The following is a 27,765-nucleotide window of genomic DNA, read 5'->3' as shown; positions in this document are numbered from 1 at the left end:
GAAAATGTACTACAATTTTAGGAATATCTGATGAGGAGGAGGAGGAGGAGGAAGAGAACGATGATGATAATGATTAAAGGCAAACTTTTGCCCTCAGCTTAAACACTGTAACATGGAAGCAAAGAAAGGGTAAAGGAAGAGTAGGTGTGTGTGTGTGTGTGTGTGTTTGTACGTGTGTGTGCGCGCGCACCGCCGCGCTTGTGTCTGTGTGTATAGAGCTGTAGGTGGCGCGCACAAAAGCAGCGCGAGCGCTTCAGAGTGCACGCGAGGATGCTGCTTCATTTCTCCATCACCGCGCGCGCACGCACAGGCTTTTACGTGGATTACGGTGGGATTTTGCGCTACGTGTTATTTGGAGATTAAAGAGAACAAAGGGCGGTTCGGTACGGAGTGTGTGTGTGTGTGTGTGAGAGAGAGAGAGAGAGAGAGAGAGAGAGAGAGAGCGAGTGAGTGAGTGTGTGTAAGAGTGAGAGAGAGAGTGTGTATTGTGTGTGTGTGTGTGTGTGAGAGAGAGAGAGAGAGAGAGAGAGAGAGAGTGTGTGTGTGTGTGTGTGTGTGTGTGTGAGAGAGAGAGAGAGAGAGAGAGAGAGAGAGGTTCGTGCGCACGGGACACCACGAACTGAGAGTTCCGGGTTCCGTTAGCACGAGACCTGATCGGATCCGTGATAGGATGGCATGAGGGAAATTCGGTTCAGAAGTTAATGCATGTTCATGCATTTCCAATCGAGCAAGAGAGAGAATCGGGATTAGGACAAAAAGCAATTGAACAGATTGAATTGCCTTTTTATCTGTTAGGACTTGATTTTCAGAGCTGAACTTTCCACACTGACCAATGCAAAGTTTGCAGCGTCCTGATCCCCTGTCACATTACTCACAATCTGCATTTCACAGCACCAGAACCTGAAGAACATCGAAAGATACAGCAGATGACTTTGCTTTCATCTCCATCAACAATCCTCTATCACACATCAGCACCTTCAACACTGAATCTGTCTCGTGCAACATGAACACATCACCCCAAGACATCCATCAATGGTAAGTCTTTATTGTGGAAATGAACTTAATGTGATGTGAAGTGTGTCTGGATGCAATACTGCTTTCTCTCTAGGGATTATGTGTAGGAGTTCTCGGTGGGATAAGATGTGAGGAAATATAATGAAAGTGATGCATATTGTAATGAGAGAAAGGGAATTGGGATCATTCTCATTAGATGCCTCTCAGAAAATTGTTAGTCTACATCACATCGGTACTGTGATTACATTAGATATGCAGTACAAACACATGCTGACTTTTGGAGTTTTATTTTCTACACAGCAATATTTTTACTGTGTGAAAATGTTTCGACGTCTGTCACTAAACGTACACCTGCAGTGCAACATTAACACCTGTAATGTTCAATTAACCTTACAATGTCCATTTAACACATAGGGTGTTGAAGCATGCTTTAAAATACTAGCAAATAAATACAATATTAACAAATATAGCAGGAGTTTTCAACCATCAGCTGAACCTAAATTATTTGCCTAAAGTACACCTGGAGATGCTAATCATGTTAAGGTGAAGTGAATTATTTTTGCTCATTTACCAGTTTTGAAGCTATTTTAAAAATCTCTTTACCCATGCCTTGTTTGTTTTATTGCCAGGTGTTCATATCTTCTTCCAACATGTTACACACTTGGGAAAGGGTTTGGCCTTGTCACTGAACACAAACATACGTCCATATTAAATATGATTTGGCTAGTGCAGTAATGTATATTTCACTCTCATATGCTTAGCATGAGCCATGAGGAATTGAGTCTAAACTTTAACTATTATTTTTAATTATGAGGTTAAAATAAAATGCTACAGTATCAATGGTTTGAATGAATGCTGGCTTTCCATTGTAAAAGTCTATGTTGTTGAAATGTAATTCAGTTTAATTGTATTTCTCTCGCACTGTTTCGTGTTTAACAATGTGCATCTTCACATCGTCTTCTAGCAGCTTCACAGAAATAAAATGTGAAAATGTAACGACATCAACTTGTCTTTGACTTTCCATTGAATCCTAGACTTTTTCAAACCCTTTTTAGGAAGCCTTATCCTAATCGATTATTAATCGAGTATTACGTTTTTTCCCTGTGAAAGCTTGCATTATATTCAAGAATTATTCTTCTATTATTGAATTACTAACTAATTAACACACACACACATATATGTATATATATATATATATATATATATATATATATATATATATATATATATATATATATATATATATAGAATTCTCTTCCAATGTTGAATACATATTGGGTGCTAAAAGAACTATTACTTAATTGTATGACCCTTAATTATACTGAATACCTCCCACATGCTGAACAAGCTCATAGGTTTTAACTGACAGCACTAGTGTTAATTTAACACCTGAAACACTGAATTAATTCTTGCAGTGTTAAATTACTGCTTTCGGTGTTACAGACTGTTTGACAAATACAGATTGTACGTGTGAGTGTACGTTATATGTCCTCAAACATTTCCAGTACCAGAGCAGTGAAAAGCAGCCTTCAGTCTCCTCCTGAATTCTCCCCTGAGCGTGCTATGCTGCTGTGAGGAGGATGCGCTTCCCTCTGAAGAAAATACGCAAGCAGTTCAAGCTCCTCCTGCTCCTTGTGCTTCTCACGTTCGCCATTGGCTTCACCTACCTGCATGTCATCCAGGGCAGGGCTATCAAACTCCACTCCAGCTATGGCAAAGGTAAGACCCAATTGAGTCAAATTACTTTCAAACTCAAGTAGCTATAAAAAATAATAATAATGTAACACTGAGGCCAATTTTATTCCATCATCCTGATTTCTTAGAATTATTTATTAAAGCCATTGAAAAACCCAGTTTCATGATAAATTGTTTGTGAGACACTTTATTACCAACCAATGTGACATTACTTGCAAGCCTGGTATTGATCTAGAGAGCAGGTTAATGAGGATGACGGCATTGAACAGCAGAACTGCCCAAAGTAATCTAAATGAAAATGCAATGCAGTTTAATTACTATTCTTGTCTGAGTTAAGCACTTTATCTTTGAAAATAGAGATAAGACTAAAAGACCAGAATCCTGAACTGAAATGAAATTATTCAAACCTCATTAACATATTATGAGTGTGTTCTCATTGCTACTTAGATTCTGCCATTATTTTGTAAAATATAGGTATCAATTTGTACATATAATTAATTATATTTGGAACATTCAATGTATGTATCCCATCAGCCAATCATCTGGCATGAGCATAATGTATAAAATCATGCAGATACTTGTGAAGATCATTAGTTAATGTACATTAAGCATCATAATGAGCAGAAAACGCCAATTTAGTTACTTTCAGAGCAACAAGGTTGTTGGTGCCAGATGGTCTGGTTTGAGTAGTTCACAAACTGCTGATCTTCTGTTATTTTTACACACAACAGGGTCTAGAGTTTATACAGAATGGTGTGGAAAACAAACAAACAAACAAATATATATATATATATATATATCCATTGTGCAACAGTTCTTTGGGTGGAAATGAGAAGCATGGAGGCAGAGATGGGGGACTCGAGTCATATGACTTGACTCGAGTCAGACTTAAGTCGCAAATTTGAGACTTGAGACTTGCTTGACAAATATTAAAAAAAGACTCGGCTTGACTTTGACTTGACATTCATGACTTGAGACTTACTTGTGACTTGCACATGTGTGACTTACTCCCACCTCTGCATGGAGGTCAAAAAAGGATGACCAGACTAGTTTAACCTGACAGGGAGGCTACACATAGCTCAGTATCTTTACACGTAGTAAGCAGAAAAGCAACTCCTAACACACAATACGTTGTGAATCTTGAGGATGATGACCTACAGAAGCAGGGGTCCACTCCTGTTAACTAGCAACAGGAATCTGAGGCTGTAATAGGCACAAGGTCATCAACACTGATTTTCACTGGTGTGATGAATTTTGTTTTCTACTGCAACATGCAGGTGGTGGTGTCAGAGTTTGGCATTGACAGCAGAAATTCATGGACTTGACCTACCTTATGTCAACACTTCAGACTGCTGAAAGTGGTAGTGTACTGGCTTAGGGAATGTTTTCTTGACACGCCAATTGAGCATCGTTTGAATGCAACAGCCTTTCTGAGTATTATTGCTGACCATATGAATCCCTTCATGGCCGGTTCTATCCCCTAATGGCTTCTTCCTGCATGTGACAAAACACAAGCTGTGTTACTTCCATGAACACGATAAGTTCAGTGTAATTCATAAGCCTCCCCAGTCACCAGATCTGAATCCAATAGAGCACCTTTGGAAGGTTGGAGAGTCACAGCATGAGTTGCAGCTAACAGATCTCCAGAAATTACAGTATGTGATACAATCTTGTCCACATGGATCAGAATCTGAAAGGAATGTTTCTAACACCATGTGGAATCTGTGATGAATTGAGGCTGTTCTTAGAGCAAGGAGGTCCTACCCAGTATTAATACTGTATGATGTTTATACACAGCTAATAGTTTACTGTACCTAGACTTCTTGGCACAATAAAGTGAATACTTATTTCTATCACAAAGCTACCTTAAAGATACCCACCAATGTTTTACCCGCTAACTCCAGAAAAAGAAAAGAAAGTGGTTAAATCAGGATAAGGTTCATTAGGAAAACCAAAAAATCTTCAGCAGTAAAGAAACTGTTCTGGCAACTTTATTTGTAAGTGTAAGAGCAGATGTCGATGTCAGCAATGTTCACTGTGAACCAAAGTATTATTACAGCAGATGTCTTTTAGTACATTGCGGCTACATTATAGTTATAATGCTATAGCCTGACCTTTCGAGAAGCTGTCAAATCTAAACTCGATGTTCTGATTATTTTTTCTTTAAGATGATTATAAATTCTGCCAGAAAAAAATCTCAAATCAGACTACTGTATGGTGTGTTTGCAGCTGTATTTAATCTATAAATGTACACCAGCTACAGAAGAACCCAGCTACAATGCACATGAACCACTGATCATTAAATGCTCTTGCTCTTGGCTTTATTGCTAAAAATGCGGAGGTTTGATCATGGGTGCCTTTCAAAGAAAAGCAGAGAAAAGCCTCTTGTATTTTTGTTGAAAATGAAGGATTATCCATCTGTGCCAGCGAAACCATGCCGATACCACACATAGAGTATTGTCCTTATATGGAACAACTGCAGTTTAAACTGCTTGAATTATCAGGCATTTTCTAATATGCTTCATCAGATAAGCAAAATTTGATCATTTGAAAATGTAGTCTATATTTAGCATTATCTTCAATCCCTGTGACATTTGCTTTTGCATGTGAGAATGATTAGCTAAAGAATAGACTGCTTACAATTATGCAACAAACCTCCAAGCTTTTTTGTCCTGTTCTCCCTGATTGTTATTTCAATGTGTAGTTTGGTAAAGTTGACAGGACGAGCCAGAAAGAACGAGGACTCTTTTAACCCGTAGGTTAATGGAATTTAGGTCAGCGCACATAATACAGCTTGTTCACCACCCTGGCTAATGCTCATGCAAATGAGAAGTTTGGACGCCAGCCACCGTTATCTCAAGAGAGACACGTTACGAGTGATAAGAGAATAAGACTGTACTGCATGTCCTCAATTAGTGCATGGAGGCATGCTGAATCCCACTGGACAAACACAAGAGAGTCACAGAAGAAGGCAACCGAGAGGTTGATTACAGTTCAGTATGAGTTATATATTAAAATAATATGAGAAGTGAAATATGAATATCTGCGATTTTTCCATGCTCTGGTGTAACCGCCGGCTCCAAAAAACATATGCATTCAGCTCTTTTTATTTAATTTACCATGACAATTCTGGTTTAGCTCAGAGACTGATAACAATATGTATGGTAATTTCACATATTCAAGTAACATCAGTGCTGCATTATTGTTTGAAAGCCGTAGGTGTATTCTCAAGAATCATTTTTCAAACATGAAATACAAATCCTTGTCTTAATACAGTTTGTTACTACATATTACAGATAAATCAGTGGAGAAAAATAGAGTTTAGTAAGCTTCAAAAGAAGAAATGAAGGGTTTTATTCCTCTTAGACCACAGCTATTTGCCATTCATTAAAATGTTGTATTAATTATAGAATATCATACTCTCTAATTGTTTATAGTAACATGTAATGTATTGAATTGTCTCCAAAACAAGTTTGTTCCTGTTATCACTTATAACAGCTATAAGTAGTATTTTCTTCACCAACCACAAAACCCCCCATCCTTCCCAACCTCAAAGATTCTGTCAGAAAACGTTTTAACAGTTAAACGTTTGTGTCTGGAAAGCTGAAAAGATGAACAGCCAAATCCCTCGTCCCTGGATAATTTACTATAGAAGAAATACCATAACTACATCAATAGAAGACTTGCAGCTGGAACTACATTATTGTCCAAACCCTACTGTTACACAAAATTTAATTTTTCTGACCAATCACATTTGAGTATTCAGAAGTTCTTTGGTCTAAAATCTTATACAGCCATAACCATGTTTTTCAGGGAAAGATCTCATGTGAGAAATAAAACCTATTTTCTACCAATGAAGAGAACTTCCCTAGTGAAAAACAGTTCCAAATGAAAAGACTCCCGCTGAACACACAGTGGAGAGCCTCAGTCAGAGACTGTGTGTGTAACAGAAAAGAACTCCCTTTCTTTGATTTACACCCAAGAATATCACATTGTTTGAGTTCTATCAAGGCAAGAATGTTTTTAATAAAACCTAGAAGAGCAGAAAAGCTATGGAAGAGGATACGAGTGTCATTACATTGGACAATGAGTCCAGTACCTGCATAAAATTAAACCAGGTATTTACATAATTTACCATGTAATCTATAATCTTGTTTAAACCAATGGAATGATATAGCTTTGTAAATTTGTATAAATATAAAAGGGAATCTACCAAATTGCTCATATGTTCATTCACTGTGTGAGAAAATAGTGTACACTTTAATAAAATAAATTTGTATGCAATATCTGTAACAACAAATATGTTGTTTTATCTATATTATATATAATATCTATTATAATGTTTTTCTGACACATTATTTCCATTTCTAAAGCTCTCTAAAACACTTGTCTTGTTAGGGCGAACGCTTGAAGAAACTACGTCTGACCATTTACATCACCAACATTAACATTTTTATGTGACTAAATATAATTTTAACTAGCCGGACTTTTACTAAGAATAAAAGACATTATTATATATTTTAGAGCCTTACAGGCATTAGGAACTCAACAAAACATTTATCACAGTGAGATTTATTTGGTGAAGTTTGTGGTTATCTGCATTCTGGTGCTTATTATGAATTGTATTATTGCACATTTAATATGCAATACTCCTTGTAGCATGTTTGTTAATCTCTTTTTAAGCTTTTTAAGCTCTGTTAAGCTTTTTTAGTTGATGTAGTTTACTGTTCTCTCTCTCTCTCTCTCTCTCTCTCTCTCTCTCTCTCTCTCTCTTTTTTTTCTTTTTCTATTTTTCTTTTACCAGACTTGCCACATAAAACAACATTTCAGTTCTTGTTAAGCATGAAAGAAAGGGGAAGCTCATATACATATGCAGGAAAGCGCTCAGGATGACGTTTTCACTGTGAATCTTTAATAAGCCTCAATCCTCCAGAGGAAAGAAAAGGAGAGGAGAGAAGGCGGGTTTGTACCGTGATGGTGGAACAGGCAACTCTCTGTTGATTTGGCTCAGGGCAAGGACACATGGGGCAGGTGGAGGCCCACTCAGCAGCCGAGTAGGAAGTGCAGGAGGCATGCGATTTTGGCAAGCATGCTTTGAGAAGCAGCACCCTGGGCATAAGGGATTGTTACAGAGCCAAGGCTTTGTCAAGACAAATATGTGTTAGCTGCTGCATTAGAGACCAAAAAAGATATTTCAGGCCTGGTTATTTTACCTCTGCTGAAAATGTATCCTTCTTGATAATTTGAGGATGTGACAATCACAGGTAATGTATGTAGTCGCTAGTCTTGCTCTAAGCCATATTGAGCTTCACAGTGATGAAATGGAACTTCCATGTAGATGTTATTGAAATGACAAGAGATTTCATTCTGTCAAAATGTCAACATTCAGAGATTTATCAAAACTGCTGTTGGGTGGATATTTTTGCTTGCAGACTAACGACAGCACCATTGCTCTAATGAGAATGTTCCACCATCCTAATAATATCTGCACATGTGCTTGCTCCTTGTCGCTGATGGACAGGGTTGAGGGTGATGACAAGACGAATGAGCTAAAAACACATCTATCCGTAGACTGATAATGAAACTATTAGGGCTGGGTAATGCATTGTTTTACAAAGACTCATCGAGAGCATGTGCAAGTGTTTCATGTCTCTAATGTTCTACTAGGTTGTACTAGTACTGTACTTGAAATACTAAACACGGCATACAGAACAAACCATTCAGACTAAAACACACAAAACCTATGGTTCTGTCACTAATTAGACAATGAGACAATCTTAGTCAGTGCTGGTGATCTGGTATAGATGTGTCAGTGACACTGAATGAAAAGTTTTAATGACAAAGCAACTGAAATCTGGAGGGTGTTTGAATGGACAACACTGGTACTGACAGGCGTTCATGGGTTAGAAAGAAATCAGACACAGCACACTTTTCCTAGCAAGTTATATGTATTTTTTTTACCACTAAAATCCAAAATAATGTTTTTTTTCAGATATACAATAAGTTTAACAGCAAAGCTGATGTGGATTTCAAACCTGAAACCTTTCACTGATACCTTTTTAATTAGATACGCTGTAGTCAGAGGCGCAGTGTTTGGAAGAAATCGGGGATTTTAACTCTCTGCCGATATTTAAACCACAACCAACTGAATCCTATGTAGAAGTTATTTATTTTGGAACATTATTGCAGCTCCATCTTGATTGTGAGTTATAATAAATCAGATAAAAATACTAAACCCCCTCCATGGCACAATTTGGTATTGCTCAATTATTACCTCACTACACCGTACCAGATTACTGTGTGACTGTGAAAGCACTTAGCTTTTAGGATGTAGTAAAGTGCTGCTCAGTAAACTATTACTAAAACAATTATTATATTAGGTATATTAGGTTCACAACCTCGATAACAGAAAAGAGGTGCCTATATGTTCCAATATTTGCACTATTTTATTTAACTCTTAGAAATGGTTATAAAATAATTTTGTTTGATCATTATTTATAGCTGCATTATGAAACATGTACTATCTAAGCAGCTGTGTAAAAAAAGTTCACTTATTCACCAACCCCTAATTCAGCACATTTTATATCTAGGTGGCATTTCAGCATCTGTTCATCAAGTTGAAATATTTCCAAATGTCATTTTTTTTTTTTTTTCAGGTTTTATAAAGGTGAGGTTGTTGGATGCGTTTGTGGATGCGTATGTGGAAATTTGCGTACGTGGAAATCATGTGATACATGATTAAGTGAGTGTGTGCGAAGTGGAGAGAGAAAGATTGGGATGATGTAATGGTGAGAATTCTCTGCTCATGAAACTGAACAAGCATGCTGTAGGTTTGTCTAAATGTTGGACAGTGTCGTCACTGTTTTTGCTCTCAACTTAAACTCCTACACTAAACATCTACACAGAGAAGATAACCTGCTGCTTACAGCTTCAAAAACCACCTTAGGCATTCATTTTGCAAACCCTCTTTGATATTCCTGGAGGCTGCACTGCTGAGCTCAGGACAAGCTCCAGAGCTGTAGATGTCAAGTACAACCTCCATTTAATTATACAGGAATCATTATGATTACTTATTTAGGTCGTGAATGTTCCTTAAGAGGGTTGAATCGCATGCCATGACTGCATGCAGGATGAGATTGTGTTGTCATGTGTAGGTTGGTTAGTGGCTGAGCCAGAATAGAGCTCCTCAGCTTTAGAACTTTTCCTAACAAGGATATCTACATAACATCAATAAATTTCATAACGGATGGGCGGTCGGTTGTGGAAAGCTTGGTCTTTATTTTCCACTGCAGCTCATTTCACCTCTCTATAATTACAGACTGCTCCTTTAATGTTTAATGTAAAATTTCAATCAAGGCTAACAGAAGAAAAACATTTGCATGTGTCATATCTACAGCACCTGCTACCTGCTCATATACCTTCACAAGCATGCATTGCATATCAAAGTATGAAACATTTACTTGAATTCTCCCTAGGTGACATTTTGAATAGGATTTAACCACAAATACTTCTAAGAAATGTTTTATCTATTTTTAGTCTTATTGAATCCCAGATGTATATTTTGTACTTTTAACGACATACACCATAAAACATGAAACATTAACTCCAATCTTCATTGCCAATTTTAGATTCAATTAAACCATTGTCTTAACTACTTGTGAGTGTGTAGTTTTAAAAATCACTGAGTCCTTAGGCTGTAAATGTTTGAGGCTCAGAAACAAATCACAAACTTTTCACATGAAATATGCTCACTTGTTTTAAAAGGTAGTAGAATGCATTCGACTGAATGTTTGATATGTTTCTATGCAACTTATTATTGTAACTGATAAGTGCAGGTAGGTTGCATGCAAAAGTATCTCACTCATTTTCTACCGCTTATCCGAACAACCTCGGGTCACGGGGAGCCTGTGCCTATCTCAGGCGTCATCGGGCATCAAGGCAGGATACACCCTGGACGGAGTGCCAACCCATCGCAGGCACAGACACACTCTCATTCACTCACGCACTCACACACTACGGACAATTTTACAGAGATGCCAGTCAACCTACCATGCATGTCTTTGGAAACCGGAGTACCCGGAGGAAACCCCCGAGGCACGGGGAGAACATGCAACCTCCACACACACAAGGCGGAGGCGGGAATCAAACCCCCAACCCTGGAGGTGTGAGGCAAACATGCTAACCACTAAGCCACCGTGCCCCCTATTTTGAATTCATTACTCATATATACAGGAAGTTTCTGTATCTTGTGCTTTCATTGCTTTATTGGTTTTAACCTCCCTCAAAAGAACCAAGGTGCTTATTTGGTGCTAACTTGGTCTTTAAGTGACCTTGCAAAGTATTACCCCATTCATTAGTAATATACTTGGACTTGGACATCTGAGGAAGACCATAACGTATATTAAAATAATTCTTAATTTTCTTTAATTTAAAAAAAGGTTGAAAAAAAAACCCTAAATAACTTAAGCACCAACAGGGTTTTCTAAATGTGAGTCGTTTTGGTAACAGAAGGGAAAACAGCCCGTGACTTATCCATCTGCCAGTCCGCCCTGCTAATGCCAGCTGTATGGACCAGTTAGCAGGTTTGCTCCCCCAATCTCTCTCTCTCTCTCCTTTCTCTCTCTCTCTGGCTCTGTGTCTTCTTTCTGTCTCTTTTTTGTCCCTTATGTATGCATTAAGCCATCATGGCCCAGAAAAATATACAACACCTGCGGTTGTAACAGGGGGCTACACACATAATTGCAGAGATTAGATCTTCAGTGGAGCAGGTTTAAACTTCAGAAAAAAGCTACTATAATACACAGCCCTAACAGCGTCTAATGCTCTATTGTATTGTATTGTATTGAACCATCTCAGCATCTCAGCTTCAATTCTTCCTGTGAATGTCGTGAATTAGCTTTGAAAAAGCGTGCATTTTTCCCAGCACGCCTTTCCCCTGATGTGGCTTACAGAAACACCGCATAGCATTAAGTCAATTCATGAAATGGCTGTGTCTTGTCTCTACAAATCTATAAGCACAGTTTTTCCTTTTCAGTCTCTTTTTTTTTCTGAAGCATGGACTGAATCCTAAGTAGATGGAAGCTTTTTCTATAATGGACGGTTCTGTGTGTTGACTCCCGTGCGCAGCTTTGATAACAGCGTTCAGCGCTCGCTATTGAAAGCGTGTAGTGATGAACGAGTGCAGGTGCAGTTTGTTTCAGTGTTGTAATGTTCCATGTGGGTGGATTGTGGATCTGTGCCAGTTTTAATGCATTCAGTAACAGTGTCAATGCATTGTGTATTAATATTAATAGTGCAACATGAATATGTTTATAGCATGTTATATAGCATGCATAATGTGTCAGGCTACTCTGTGTGTTATAACGTTCCTTTAAAAGATCACCCGGCATTGTCTTAAAAACGTTTCAAAAGTGATAAAGCTTTAAAGTCTGTTAAACCTTTATAAGCTCCGTAGCCCACGTACAATATGAGAAACCAAGAATTTATTATGTCCGGAAAAAACATAACGAGGTGTGTTGTTTTCTGTAAACACCATTTCCACAAGTCATTTATTCTCCCTATACCACGATGCGCTAAGCATTACAATTTTTAGTATAATTAATATTGGCTTATCATAATTGTAGTTACATTTAATCTTGTGCAAAACAAGTTAGTTCCTCTGATGATATATCGATTCATTCTCTCATTCTTTTTTTCGTCTTTCTTTCTTTTATAATAAAAAGTACAAAGTCCTGTCTCGTGAATCCTCTCACATGGTGAAAGGAACAGATTTTATTTCTGACTTCTATACAGGTAGAACATTTGAAAGAAAAAGAAACATATAATATAAAAATGCAAGATCAGTGGCAGAAGTTGTACTGTACATGTGCATTAGTGTGCAATATATGTCGTGCAAAATCAGGCTGAGGCAGTGGGTAGCAAGTCTAAGATCTAGTCCTAGTCTAGTTTGCTGTGCTGGTTGTAGCTCTGAGTGGCCTGTGGGAAGAAAGTCCTCCTCCTCCTCTCTGATGGTTTTCACACTGGGCATGACCGCTGCAGTCCAAATCTGAGTGTATTGTTCTTAGTGCCTACTCCAGCGTTGGTCGGGTTTTAGACTCATTTGATTCTTTCACCTCATCATATTGTAAATGCGAGATTACAGAGAACACAACTTGACCATGTTTTTTTATTATATTATTATTATGTTAGTGCTATTATGTATGGTTAGGCATTTTATCTTGTGTGTCACACAACTTTTCTCTGCCCATCATGGTGTGTGTATGTTGTGGAAACTAAAAATGTCAGCCAGAACACACACGCAGGTTACTTTACTTTGAGTGTGAGGATGTGACTTATGAGTTGCGTTCACATTCACAGGAATTTCAGAACAACTGAACCACACGTCCTGCTACAGGAAGTCTCAAGTTCGGAACCATGATGCACTTCTCAATACATTTGACAGCTTTCATATCACCAATTTTTCATGTAAACCATGCTCTGATTCAGACTAAACTGCTAGTGTTTGTCTTCAGGGAGCGGAAGCAATTCCCTGACTGTAACAGAGAGAAGTGTTCATTGTTCAGATGATTGAGTTTCTTCACTATCTTCCAGGCCTTGGTCCAATATCGCTTGCTGTAGATAAACTGCAGGTCAGGGTGCTCAGTGTGGATGGTGTGCTCAGCTGATCGCACCACCCTCTGGAGATCTGCCTGTGTTGCTTGGTGTCAATCCAGGCTGTGATGCTTCCTGTCAGATACTTAGCACCTTAGAGGGCACGTCAGCGGGCAGTTTAAAGTCTGTTAAGGGTCTAAGGTGATAAAGGGGTCTTATACATATTCGAATGTATTCATTAATATAAGATGTGATTGGTCAGAGCCAGGGGGCACGGTGGCTTAGTGGTTAGCGCGTTCGCCTCACACCTCCAGGGTCGGGGTTTGATTCCCGCCTCCACCTTGTGTGTGTGGAGTTTGCATGTTCTCCCCGTGCCTCGGGGGTTTCCTCCGGGTACTCTGGTTTCCTCCCCCGGTCCAAAGACATGCATGGTAGGTTGATTAGCATCTCTGGAAAATTGTCCCTAGTGTGTGAATGAGAGTGTGTGTGTGCCCTGCGATGGGTTGGCACTCCGTCCAGGGTGTATCCTGCCTTGATGCCCGATGACGCCTGAGATAGGCACAGGCTCCCAGTGACCCGAGGTAGTTCGGATAAGCGGTAGAAAATGAATGAATGAATGGTCAGAGCCATGCTATTATTGAAGGTTTACGAATACTTACTGGAAAATGAGAATGGAGAATTCACCAGGTTTGAGGTACAATATTACCTGGAGCCTTTGCTGTAACTTTGTGTACACACATTGGATTGTAGTTTATAACCTGACATTATGAATTCATACAATTTAAAATGGGTTATTGTTTTTGTTTATAATGCACTATGTAATTTTATGTATGTAATATATATTGATATATTTCCCTGGTAGTCCAGCAGCAAGATGCTACAGTCACTGTCGCAGCCCGGGTTCCATACCTGATACTGTCACTGATGGATTAACTCAGTGCTGTCTAAAGCCTGGACAAAATGGGAGGATTGCATTAGGGCATCTGGCATTAAAACCTGTGCTGAACTAAAATATGCAGATCAAGTCAAGTTACGTCAAGAAGCATTTATTGTCATTTCAACCATATATACCGTTTGCAGTACACAGTGAAATGAGAGAACGTTTCTCCAGGATCATGATGTTACATAAAACAAAGACCGGGCTATAAGGACTTAGTAAGTAGTCCTAGCCACATAAAGTGCAACTGTGCAACCTGGTGCAAACAGTGCAGGACAATACACAAGTTACAAGACAATACAAAAAATACAAAAAAGACAATACACAAAAGACAATAAACAGAAACAGCGCCGACCATACTGTAAATACTGTATGTTCAGACAATATTGCGTGCAGTAATACTAGAGTGAAAACAGTTTCTTAGCAGCAGGTCCCTGAGATACTGTATAGGATTGTGCAAAAACAGCAAACGACTGAAATATTGTACAGTATGTGCAAAACGACGGAAATGATTAGACAGTGTGTGCAAAGAGCAAAAAAGTAAAAAAGTGTGCAAAACAGCATGTAAACAGTTTGATGGATGTAAGCAGCATGTAAACAGGTTGATGGATGTATATTACATGTGTGTGTATTTGGTGTAGGTCTGTGCAGTCCATACAGATGATGTGCGTGTGTATGTTCAGCACAGATCGGATTGCCCGCTTTGGTTACCCCAAACAGGGAGCAGTCGAAAGGACAAGAACACACATAGAATGTTATATTCTGAATACAGGATTCAGGAGAAGTAATAACCTTTGTTCTGGTTTACTTTTATTTACATGTGCATAGGAAATCCAGCTGTATCAGTAAAATATGTAAAATATCACTCCTGTTGCTGCTTTAAACAGTTTTTTTTATTTTTCTATTTTACATTTTTTTTATATTAAGTATGATTTAATTACAATAAAACGCTGCATTGGTAACATCTCTATTCATGTTGTAATCTTTTCCAGTTCATGGCAGTTTTACCTGCCATATTTTTAGCAGCTGTTTATGTTAATCTCACATTATTTCAGACTTAATTGGTCTCTACAGAAAAAGATTCCCACTCAAAAAGTGTTTTTCTTCTCTTTTTTCCTACCATTTAGTCTTCTGAACCTTATAAGACTAAGGTCATGCTATACAACAGACAATATTATGGGGACTTTATTTATTTATTTATTTATTTATTTATTTATTTATTTACATATTAAACTAAAAAGTTTTCCCACAATTCTCTGTCCAGTTTGGTTGAGATACAATATACAGCTATTGATGGACAATATTTAGTCAAATAGGACAAGAACAGAAATGACTCTGGATACGGCGTACACGCTGTTTATTTCTGAATACAATGGTATTTTAAGAAGCAGATGTTTAATGCACTGAGCCATCCATATTTCCTAATTTGTTTGTGGCTCGTTGGTGGATGTGTTTTCGAAGCAGCCTGTTTGTTCAGAAAAACAGATGAGGTCTGTGTGTGTGTGTCTATGTGTGTGTGCCTGTGAGAGAAAGAGTGAGTGAGTGTCCACAGTGCGAAGCATCAGTCTGCATCAAACCAGCTTTGGCCAATTAAATACTCATCAGGACTCTGAGGTTGAGGGTGCAATTTGTCAACTGGACTCTTCCACATCATCCATCTTTTATTATTATGTCCCTCTCTCTATTTTTGCTCTCATACACTTTCCCATTTTCTTCCTATCTCTTTCTGTCTCTCACCTTCTCTCCCAATCTCTCCTTATCTTCCTTACTGTCTGTCGCATCTTCCCCCTGGCTCTTTCTTCATCACTCATCATCCTTCATACTCCAAGTAGCAGTCTATGTCCAAAAGCAGTCTTAGACTTGCTCCTCCTCTTTCATCAATCAATATCTCTCTCTCTCTCTCTCTCTCTCTCTCTCTCTCTCTCTCAGTTTTCTCTCACCCTCTTTCCTTCTTCCCATCTTTCTCGTTGCCTTCCTTTTTATTTGTGCCTTTTCCTGTCTCTCATTCATATTCTGCCCTTATTATTTTCCACTTTTCTTTCCTCTATCCTGTCTATCTCTCACCCCTTTTCCACTTTTCCTGTTTTATCTTTTCTCTTTCTTCCTACCTCTAACAGCTTCTTGTTTGCTTTCTCTCTTTTCCTTACTTTCTTTTACTTACCTTGCTCATTCTTTTACTTCTAGTACTTCTTGGTGTTATTGCTGTTATTCTTCTTCTTCTCCTCCCAGGTTTTTTTTTTCTCTCTCTCTCTCATTCTCTCTCTTTGACTATTTATCATGATTACCGCCTGTCTCATCTTCCTTAGTTCCTTTCTTCATCACTCATCTTCCTCCACACTACAATGTCCTCCACCCTGCTGAGAGACCCAAAGCAATCTTAGATTTGTTCAAATAGATGTATCTAAATATGCATGTATTCATTTATAAATATTTATATTCCCTTCTTGCAGTTTACTCTCCCAGCACCAAGGTTTCTACTAGGTTTTAATCTGCAGTGATATTCACATAGGAACACTTTCAGCTTTTAGAGGTTCCTAAAAGGAGGGATTGTAGAAAGGGTTGGTTAATCACAGAAACAGTAACACTGTGAAATGAAACCTTATTATTATGGTTATTATGATTATGATTCCGAATATGATTATTAGTATGATTATTATTATTATTAGTAGTATTATATCACAAACATAAGTCAACATTAATATTTTAATAAAAAAAAAAAAAAAAAAAAATATATATATATATATATATATATATATATATATATATATATATATATATATATATATATATATATATATATATAATGGGGGCACGGTGGCTTAGTGGTTAGCACGTTCGCCTCACACTTCCATTGTTGGGGTTTCAATTCCCGCCTCCGCCTTGTGTGTGTGGAGTTTGCATGTTCTCCCCGTGCCTCTGGGGTTTCCTCCGGGTACTCCGGTTTCCTCCCCCGGTCCAAAGACATTGGAAAATTGTCCGTAGTGTGTGATTGCGTGAGTGAATGAGAGTGTGTGTGCCCTGCGATGGGTTGTCACTCCGTCCAGGGTGTATCCTGCCTTGATGCCCAATGACGCCTGAGATAGGCACAGGCTCCCCGTGACCCGAGGTAGTTCGGATAAGCGGTAGAAGATGAATGAATGAATATAATATAATAATAATATAATAACACAAAAAATGCTTAGCATGACCATTAAAATATGGTCTGTTCAAGTCAATATTTATCTGTTTTCTATACAACCTTTCCTGCACAAGGTCACAGGATACCTGGAGTTTAATCTCAGGAGACTTGGGGCACAAGGCAGAGGACACCCTGGATGGGATGACAAACTCTCACAGGGCAGAATCACACACAGGACAAATTTAGAGATGCATGTCTTTGGACTGGAAACCACTGCAATTTGGGGTTCCCACAAACACACACAGAACACACAAATAGGAATCAAACCCCCAACCCTAGAAGTGCAAGGTAAACATGATCATCACTAAGCCAACATGCTTATCTTAAGGCAATTTTATAAAGTTAACAAAATTGTCAATAAGCTTGGAAAATTCAACATTTTTTGTTATTTATGATAATAAACAAACAATGGTCTGTGAAACATACTGGTCAAATATTGAACCCGTAATTGTTCTTCAGTCTTAAAAGTAGACAAACGTTTGCAATCAGCTTTAGAACTATTTGTCTCTGTGGATTTGGTGTACAGTAATACCTCGAGATACGAGTTTAATTTGTTCCGTGACTTTGCTCGTATCTCAAATTGCTCGTATCTCAAAGCAATTTTCCCCGTTTAAATAATAGTAAAAAATTTTACAGTAATAAAAGAGAATGTTAAAAAAATTAACTGGTTTTACTTTACGGAAGATGCGCACGGAGGTTGAGGGAGGAGTAAACAGGCGGAGGAGTAAACAGGAGGAGGAGTTAGGAGGAATTACACTTTCACTTTCGTTCACTTACTCGCTCCTGTACACTCTTAATGCTACTTTACACTTAAATGGAACTTAACTAAACTTCACTAAAATTAACGAACTTAACTGAAATTGTCTTAACTTAACTGAACTTAATTGCTACAATATCTGTTTTCTTTACATTAATTTTGCTTAATTTTCTTCATCGCTTTTCTCTTCACTTGTTTTTGCCTTTTTTGTCATTCTTTCCTCACTAACATCTGCCGGTCGTTTTAATAAAAACCTGTCCGGTCGGCATATCAGATGCTGTGTAGTCGCACAAGTTAAAATTTTATAACGGATCCAACGCTCAAAACGGATCCGAAAATTACGGATCCGCAGACGGTCGGCACCTCACGCAGCGCCTTTGCGACTCTCCATAGGAAATTAATGACTTCCTGTTTATCGGCCGTCGTTTGTCGTGTGCAATGGAAAGGCGGCTTTAACCGAGTGAGACGCGGGAAGCTGAGGCGGGGAAACAGAGCACACGTGGTTGTTGGGGATCTTTGTTTCGGCGGCGGCGGCTCGGATGCTCATATCTCAAAAATTTGCTCGTATCTCACGGCAAAAAGTTGGTCGAATCACAGCTCGTATCTCAAAAAATTCGTATGTTAAAGCACTCGTATCTCGAGGCATCACTGTATAAACACAAATGCACTTTTATAAATTGATGCCATGAAATCATAAGCTATTGGTACAAACAGTACAAAGCAATCTTCTTTGGCTCAGTTGGTCAGCGTACAGAGTTCTGCTGTGGCATTTTGGAAATGACTTTTCAATGCCGTTCAGAAAGTTCATAGCAGGATCCAAAGCAGACCAACATGCCTGAGAGGAGGAAGCATGAGCTGTAGTCGTGAGCTGTAGTCTAAACAAAAGACCTCATAATAATTACCACTAAACTTCTTCAAACTCTTCATGAATAAAAGAAATCTGAAATTACATTGAGAGTGGAGCTGGATATCTGAAGCTGTTGCATTTGTATAAAAAATGTTATTGAACTTTAAAGGAAATGTCTTTTTAGAACATTTGAATTTTTAAGTCATATAGACATGGACTATGCTGATATACAGAAAGTCATGCAGATAAAAAGGCTGCGTCAGGACCAGAAAAGTACTCGAATCCAACATTGAATACTGTGCTTGTATACTGTATAGACACAGTGATGGAAGAATGGCTAGATTTTTGAGTGATAGCTAGATAAGATGTAATATAACATAGAGGTATAATAGCTGAGTCAATTGGATGGGTGGAACCAATTTTCCTTTCATTCTCAATCTCTTCTGATTGTGGCAGAAAATATGGTGTGGTATTTAAAAAATATATTACATTTAATCTACTTTGTTCCTTACAGTTTGTATTTTCTGTTACAATATTTTTTTCACCATCAATAGCCTGCTGTGGCCAATTACTAATTATCATATATTAGTAGGCTGAATATTGTTTCTGTAACAAATACATCACTACTAAAAAGTTACCAGTCGGTATTCACAGAACCCAATAGATAAAGAATCAAAGCTCATTAAATATTTAGACAAATATACCATTATATGGATGATGATTTTATTAGTACACTAAATGTGTGTAGTTAAGATAAGGAACTTTTTACAGGAAAAAAATTGCAAACAAACACAAAAATTAATAATCTTTACGCTATTTTTAAATCTATAAACTATCTAAACATTTGTTACGTTGCTTGTATATAATAAATGTATATCAAAAATATAAGAATTTGTAAATATATACATAACAAAAAATATTTGCAATAATATTTTGGTAATTTATTTGAGCCGTACATCACTTTTTACATTTTTTTTTCAACTTATGCAATTTAGGTGACCAGTCAAACAGGTTAATTCGTATAATAGCTCAGTGATAAATATAACAGTTGTGATAATGGTGGGTTGAAAATATTAGAGGAACATCTGTACAAGAAGATCAAGAGAATCAGTGATGCCTTAATGCCCATTCCTGTATCATCTATTGGTGCTACACAAACATATCACCATGATGTGATACCGTATGACATAAGCTTAGTGTTGTTGTTGCTCTAAAAAACAGCTGCACCAGAATAGCAGTGATCTGGATGTTAAACTTTATGATTAATGATCAAAACCATGCAGAAAACACACAGAAGCACAAAGCTGCTAAAAAGCTTCAGCATGGTTTCTGCTCTGTTCTGTTGGTGATGAACTCCTTAAACTTAAATGAAGAGGAAAAAATGTTTACAATGCTAGCTGATAAAAAAATAATAGCTCATAATCTGGTATATATTTTATGTACAATTATACAAAAGCTGATGAGAAGATTTTCTTATTTGATATGTAATAACTAACTGAGTTAGTTAGCCGCAGCTAGCTAATGTGCATCATTTATTCAACTAGCTTCTTTTTTTTTTATAAAGAATGAGAATAGATGTGCATGTGACTGCATGTGACCACTTTTCAAGTCCAATAGGAAATTAAGGAAAGATCACCAGAGCTAAATAAAAATCTCTGATTGATTAAATACTAAGTAGGTTTTTTAGTTTGTTATCAGTAGCAACACTGCTATGGGTAAATACCAAAATCATGCACTCATGTCAGCGTGTGAATTTGTGCCTTTTTGCTAAAAAAATATATTATATATATTATAATAATATTACTAAAGCAAACATAACTACACCTCTTTATAAGGTATTTATTCTACACCCAATTCTCTTTACAATTCAGTTTACAGCTGAGCAGAAAGTCACAAAAAATACCACAAATATGCAAATGTAATATTTTGGTGCTTTATTCACAATTGAATCTTGCATAAGTCAACATTCTACCCAGTGTTTTTTTAATGGGATATTCACTTCAATTAATGTTTTATTCATTTGCCACATTTGAAATGGAAACGTAACTGTCTCGTCTTCTCTCCATATTGTATGCTTAAGACGAATCACATCATCCCGAAGCTCGCCTTTTCTCTGCACGGTGAGCTCTATGTCTTTATATAGTAGTCATAGACACACAGACAGGGAAAAAGAATGTAAGACATTGATTGAAGGCCACATTTGTCTCTCGTCCCATCTCTCAGTGATGATCTTTGTGCTCTGTGTCTGTCGTTTTCTCATCTGGCAGAAGCCGATGAGCTCGACTGAACTCAGCACAGACAGCAGGTGTCAAAATGTGTTGACGTGAGTCAGCTTGACACCCCTAAGGGAACAGCCTTTATTCTCCTTTTTTACCTGCTCCTGTTTCACACTTCTAATAAGCTTCACTTCACTGATGATGACTTAGCACACGCAGCTAAAATAAAGCATATGTACCTGCTAGGGCTGAGATGAAAATAGATCAGGCCTCAGGCCTTGGATTTTTTTAATTCATGTAGAAAATGTGGAGTTGTGTTGGTTTTTTGATTGTTGGTATTTAGTGTTAAAGTACTGTTTAGTACTACTAAGTACACTCAAAAATGGGTGGGATGCTGAATGGATGGGTTGACCTATAGAAGGGCACTGTACACACACAAACGCACACACATACACACACATTCATACTGTACATTTGTTCATCATGTATATACTGTAATCTAGTACAGCCAGTACACCCTGTCAGTATGTTTTTTTTGTAGATGGGAGTAATCTGGAAATATTCCTGGACACCAGCATACTGTCAAACATCACAAACTGTAAATATTTTATTAATATATTTTTAAATGAGGTGTTCTCATTACTTCCAATACATAAATAATGCTAAAACATCTAGGTAGCTATAGGGATAAATATATAGCTATAAATTCAGTTCTGTTCAATTTTATTTGTATAGTGCATTTAACAATGAACATTATCACAAAGCAGCTTCCAAATCTTGTATAAAAATGATAAAGGTTAAAATTTAAATTAATTTATTTATAATTTATAAATATATGCCCAAATTTATTTATAATTTATATATTTAGCCCAAATGAGCAAGGAAAAACTCCCTGAGACGATATGAGTAAAGAACCTAGAGAAGAACCAGATACCAAAGGGAACCCTTTATGATCTGGGTGACAACACATAGTATCTGTACACTATATAGTCAAGTGCAATTGTGTAACCAAGAGGTTTTGAGCAACTTATCCATATTAGCATTTGCATAATTTCTGAATTCATTATAGCTTTAACATGAATTCCTTCTTGCTGGAGCCATCAAACGTTCAATAATGGAGACTCGAGTGCAAAATGATTGTTGTTATATTTTGATTATGTTTGAAATCTGTTTTAAATCAAATTGCTGAGAATGACAATGCTTATCAAGACTGTATTTGTGCATGACACATGTGAGCTAGTTTACTAGCATTCAACTAAATTTAATTTAGTTTACTAGCTTCCAACGTTTCATACAAATTCATTATATAGATTACCATTTTCTTGGAAGATATATTCCTCCTAGATTATATTAATGCTTTAAGATGTCATTTTTGCACTACTTGTCTTAAGACCTGTATATTTCATAGATGCTTGCTAACAGGTTGCTGCTTATTTGTTTTCACGTGCTAAATGCTGGACATAAAACATATGTAAAATAAAATAAATAAAATAAATATTTGGTTTAAAAAAGACAACCGTATACCACAAATTCAATATTTTATGGCAGTCGATAATATACTTATATTAATCTAGTGCCTTATTGTTTCTTGAACATCTAGCTATCACCAGGTGCATTGCAAACTGTCTTACAAAGTGACTTATCAAACTTTGGTAATATTCCAACAAAATGACTTTTCAATGCTCGATCCAAATACGTACTTATTAATTATTATCAGACCTTGCCAGGGAAAACAGCAAAGGCCTGTGCACAAACTCTCACAGCACACTCAAACAAAAATGTAATTACCCTCTACTATTCCAATTACCAGGAGATGGTAATGAGATCTACAGCATGGGATGTCAGCACAGCTGTTTACTTGTGTGAGAGCCCCTGAAATTGGGTCAGATTGCATTGACAAATTAAATTAATTTCCTAGCAGTCGCCACTCCTGTTCCTAAGTAACCAAGACAGATTACTGCAGGTTAATATGCAAACACGTTAGACTTCTTCAGAGACATATTGACAGGAAAATATTCTGTTACTGGTTTGTATTAGGGAATTAATGAAATATTTATACAGTATGTTGTTAAGAATTAAGGATTTTAGACAACAGTTTGAAAATCCAGAAATCATTGGGTTCATACGCAATAATCCACAATAATCCACAGTGTAAACAGAATCAAAGGTCAAATCTGAAGAGCAGTTACGAAGCAAGACAAGATATTTTTTAAAGGGTCAGACATGATCAGACATATATCTCAGAAATTACATGAATCACCAAGACTTCACAAAGACATTGAATAACCATGAGTGTGTGTGTGTGTGTTTGTGTGTGACTGAATAGAAAAGTCCTTACTATTCAGCAGGAGTAACATGAAGCGTGATCGGCAATTGTCTATAATGGATGTACTAAACGGATAGAAATATGAATAGGAGGCACATATGAATAGTGACATTCTTACTGTTTTTGTTTTTCCAAATGCTGTGGTTGGAACTAGATTTATTTTCATGAAGCTTTTGGGTGCAAGTTAGTGGTCAACCTGACTGATGCATTTACAGCGATGCATTTACAATGTTCATTCATTCATCCTTAGAACTGCCTGGTCATGGTCTCAGTGGATTTTAAAAAAGGCTACTAGTTTGTTTATAGGCTACATTTTTAGAAAGATTCATTAGAAAATACAGTATGGCCTGACAGGTCAAAATGGACACAGAAAAATGATAACTGTATGAACAAGACTGGAGCATTAAAAGAGATACAGATACAATACTAGTTGGTTTACAGGTATAATGGAATAGGAATGAATCTTTTAGGGGTGACCTTTAAACTACTGAACTGTTGTACCCTATATTTAATAGATGGATGTGTATATTATAAACCTATGATCCCACAATTGCCTCTGCCCCGGTTATATATCACGCTGAACAGCTACCAGCAAATTGATTTAGACCTTACAGACTGCACTCTTGCTGTGCCATAGATTTGACTGATTTTAATAATAACTACACTCTTTTAAAAGCGCTCACATCCACACATGCAGAGCTAAAACTGGTCATCATTGTTATTTCTATGGCTTGAGAACGCACTTCTAAGGAAATACAGCTCTCTTTTCCAATTTGAGATGGTGAATGCTTTCCTGAGTCAGCGAGAGCAGGGGAAATCTTCTCCATCACTGTCCACTTTCCTCTGGCAGCACAGATGTGGCGAGCTACAGGACAGAGACATGACATATGGTTATAATGTCTCAACACCGCTGCACGAGCTGGTGTTTCACTCAGCAAGGACACAGAAAGGAGCAAGTGCACTCACCTCTTCAGGGCTGTATCATGGTTTGAGGGTTCATTATTACTGTGTTTCTACAATAATAATAGCAGAGTTAATGCTGTGCTTGTCACTAATTCTTAAATATGGATTCCCAAGTAGAATGAAGTGGTTCAATTATGTATAATCATATGTAATTATATAGACTGCAGGGGTAATGTATAGGTAATCAGAAATGGGATTTGTCTTGGAAAAAAAAACCCCAACAACGATTAAACATAATTAAATGTTTGTTTAAAGACGCAAATACTTTTCTAATATTTTAGATATTTCCAAAAATGAGTGAAGTGCAGTAAGTAGCTGTATTTATTTATTTGATTTGTTTATATATCTGTTTTCTGCTTTGCATTTAGCCCAAATATGTTTGTCATTATCTTTTAAGAAAAGAAATATTGTAATCTATCTGTAATGTTATATATGTAATGTTATATATTCTTGAATAAAGCATGAAAAATATTCTGTATGTTGCGGAACATCAATTCAGAGATGCAATAAATGTGTGGACTTCAGGCTTAGTGCACATTAACATGGGTAAATATGAGATATGAAACAGTTTTGTATTTTCAGTTTCCCAAAAGAGTCCTGTTTACAGTGAAATGCAGAAATAACAGAAAACAGCAGTTTTTGGTTGTTGTTTATTCCAACATCCAATGGTCTTCTTCAATGAATATAAACATGTGTTCTTGCAAACCACAAACTCTTGTATTTCAAAATCTATTTTTATTATACAAAGCAGTCAAATATTTACAACATTCTTAATTGAGAAAAAAATTCATAATAGTTTCCACCATATAGGAGAAGGTGACATTCATATGTCAGCATTTTCAGAAGTTATAAACACTACAAGGTGAAAACAATAATTAATCCAATTCAGGAACTCAAAAATAGGTAATCAATGTGTCTTTATAATGTGAAAGGAATCTAAAGTGAATAAGAAAACACATGGCTTCAATTTTACTGCTTTAATCACATATCATTCCAAAACACAAGGATGATTTTGAATAGAACTTTTTTTTTTCACAATATCGTGCAGTTCTAGTGGTAGGTTTTGGATCATGTGTTACCTTTAGTACGTTCTGTGGCCAAAAAAATAATAATCTGGGACTATGGAGCTAAAAATATCCTTTAGAATAAGCAGCAGATGTGTGAACCAGCTAGCATACAATTTGCAATTTACAATATCTTTAGTTCATTAGACTCAATCACAAGATCAGTGCTCTACCCTCCATTTTGATTCTATTCACTTTCCCCTTGAACTGTGGCCTGAATGGCTAGGTGATAGCAAAGTGCTTGATGTCATTCAATGCCTTTCTGAAAACCTTTATTCCACTTTGAGTGAAAAACATCCTGGAGACACATTTTTACTACCTTATATCTGTTCCCCATAGGATGAAACGTAATGCATTGATGCTTGTAGAAGCACAGGACCTTAAGTTATTGAATAATAACTTAATAGTGAATGAATAATAGTGAATGTAATGGCATGTTTTAATGCACTAGTTTTAATTGTTTTATCTGGTTGTTTTATAAAGAGTACCCTATATATTTTCTCGGCATATATTTGAATGGATTTCCAGGCATGGCAGGCATGAAAGCATGAAAACTCCCAGTTCCACTGATTGCCTCACTGCGACTGCTGTGCAATCCTGCTGTGCTGGAAAAGAAGGAAGATTTAGTGTGTGTGTATGCATGCATTGTGTGTCTACTCTAGAAACTGAAATATCGGCTATTTTTTATTTTTTTTTTTGCACTATTTGTCTCCTTTACACTAATTTGAACATTGAGGTTTTTTAATGCATGGTGGTGTCTGAACCAAGAAAGATCAATATTAGTAATTATACCTCAAAGGCAGCTTAAGACTTAAAGACAGTTATACTAATATAAACAGACAAACGAGGCAGATGGCTTCAAGCTTCATTATCTAAATGTGTGGCTTATCTTCAGGGTCGAACACCAGAATCAGAAATCTCTGTCACTTTTGCTCTGTCCCTGCATGTGAGATTGTGGTGATATTTTCCCCGGATTGACAAATGAAGCCTTCTATCTCGGCCATCTGTCCTCACAAATGGGCCATCAGTTGTGTCAGTGCGCTGCATTTCCATTCTCCAGGACACAGACTCAAGGAAAGAGCCACAATATCCAGAATGAACATGGGCCAAGAGTACTAGACTACTAGAGTGTGATTAAATACTTTGTACTTATGAACAAAAAGTATGTATCGCTTGCTTTGTCAGCAGTTCTCCAGGTCTCCTTGTTTCTCAATTTCAAGTCAGATTTTCTTGCATGTTATCATTTTTACCAAATGCTACCAATGTATCAGGTTTTGCAGAGTTATACGAGTTAGCAAGGCCTTTTAAAGAAAAGGTTTCTTTTTTGGCATCTACCTCAGATTGTTGTTTACAGAAGTCTTAAAGTGGATTTTTGTGAAACCAGGTGCAACAGCATCAAAAATAGTACAACTGTATAAAGAAGTAATGCTCCTTTAGAGTCTATCATACAGTCATACAGTCTATCAGTGAGGATTGTGTCAGCTGTTTACATGAAACAGGCTGATATTTCTCAGCCATGTCGTTAACTGGTATTGAGAATACTAGCTGCAATATACCTGAAATACCTGAAATATATATATGAAATACAGTTGCTGGGATAATGAATGTAAACAAGGTGGATTTTTTTATATCTTCCCATCATATGAAAAAATGAAAACATGAAAACAGGCTGCTCCCTGTTCGGGGTCGCCACAGCGGATCACGTGTTCCGCATATTATATTTGGCACAGGTTTTACGCCGGATGCCCTTTCTGACACAACCATCTCATTTTTATCTGGGCTTAGGACTGGCACTGAGAGTTGACTGTTTAGTGGCTAACTGCATTACTGCGCTGGAATCGAACCTGGGCCACGGCAATGAGAGCGCGGGATCCTGCCGCTGGACCACCTGGGGCCTAGGTTAACTGCTTTTGTATAATGGGTTTAAATGACCGTTTATTGCCTAGATTCAGTAAATAAGGTTCATTGGTCTCCTGTGCAATTGTAGCAGGTATTAAAGTGCAGTGAAATGAGATGCCACATGAGATGCCATGCTACATAACACAACTTGTGCATACTGAGAACATTAAATACAGTATGCAAACTATATAACATTGGAAATAAGAATAAGGGAGGAGGGGAAAGTGCTGACAAATAAAGAGCAAAGTGCACAGAATACAAAAACTAGATGGTCACAAG

At 37.2% G+C, this 27,765-nt stretch overlaps 1 protein-coding gene across 1 annotated transcript in view; it reads left to right on the top strand.

Annotated features, from left to right (window-relative positions):
* Positions 1–264: 264 nt before the first annotated feature.
* b4galnt4b (beta-1,4-N-acetyl-galactosaminyl transferase 4b) overlaps positions 265–27,765 on the top strand; it is a 96,786-nt gene continuing 69,285 nt past the window's right edge. The window contains exons 1-3 of the mRNA XM_060859294.1: positions 265–328; positions 892–1,035; positions 2,520–2,733. Of these exons, the coding sequence (XP_060715277.1) occupies positions 2,595–2,733 (139 nt within the window). The 5' untranslated portion in view covers positions 265–328; positions 892–1,035; positions 2,520–2,594. The remainder of the gene's footprint in view (positions 329–891; positions 1,036–2,519; positions 2,734–27,765) is intronic.

This window comes from Tachysurus vachellii, chromosome 23 (genome assembly GCF_030014155.1).
Source record: "Tachysurus vachellii isolate PV-2020 chromosome 23, HZAU_Pvac_v1, whole genome shotgun sequence".
In the NCBI taxonomy this organism is placed as follows: domain Eukaryota; kingdom Metazoa; phylum Chordata; class Actinopteri; order Siluriformes; family Bagridae; genus Tachysurus; species Tachysurus vachellii.
The sequence above is the reverse complement of the archived record's forward strand: the minus strand, read 5'-3'. Positions and strand labels throughout refer to the sequence as shown.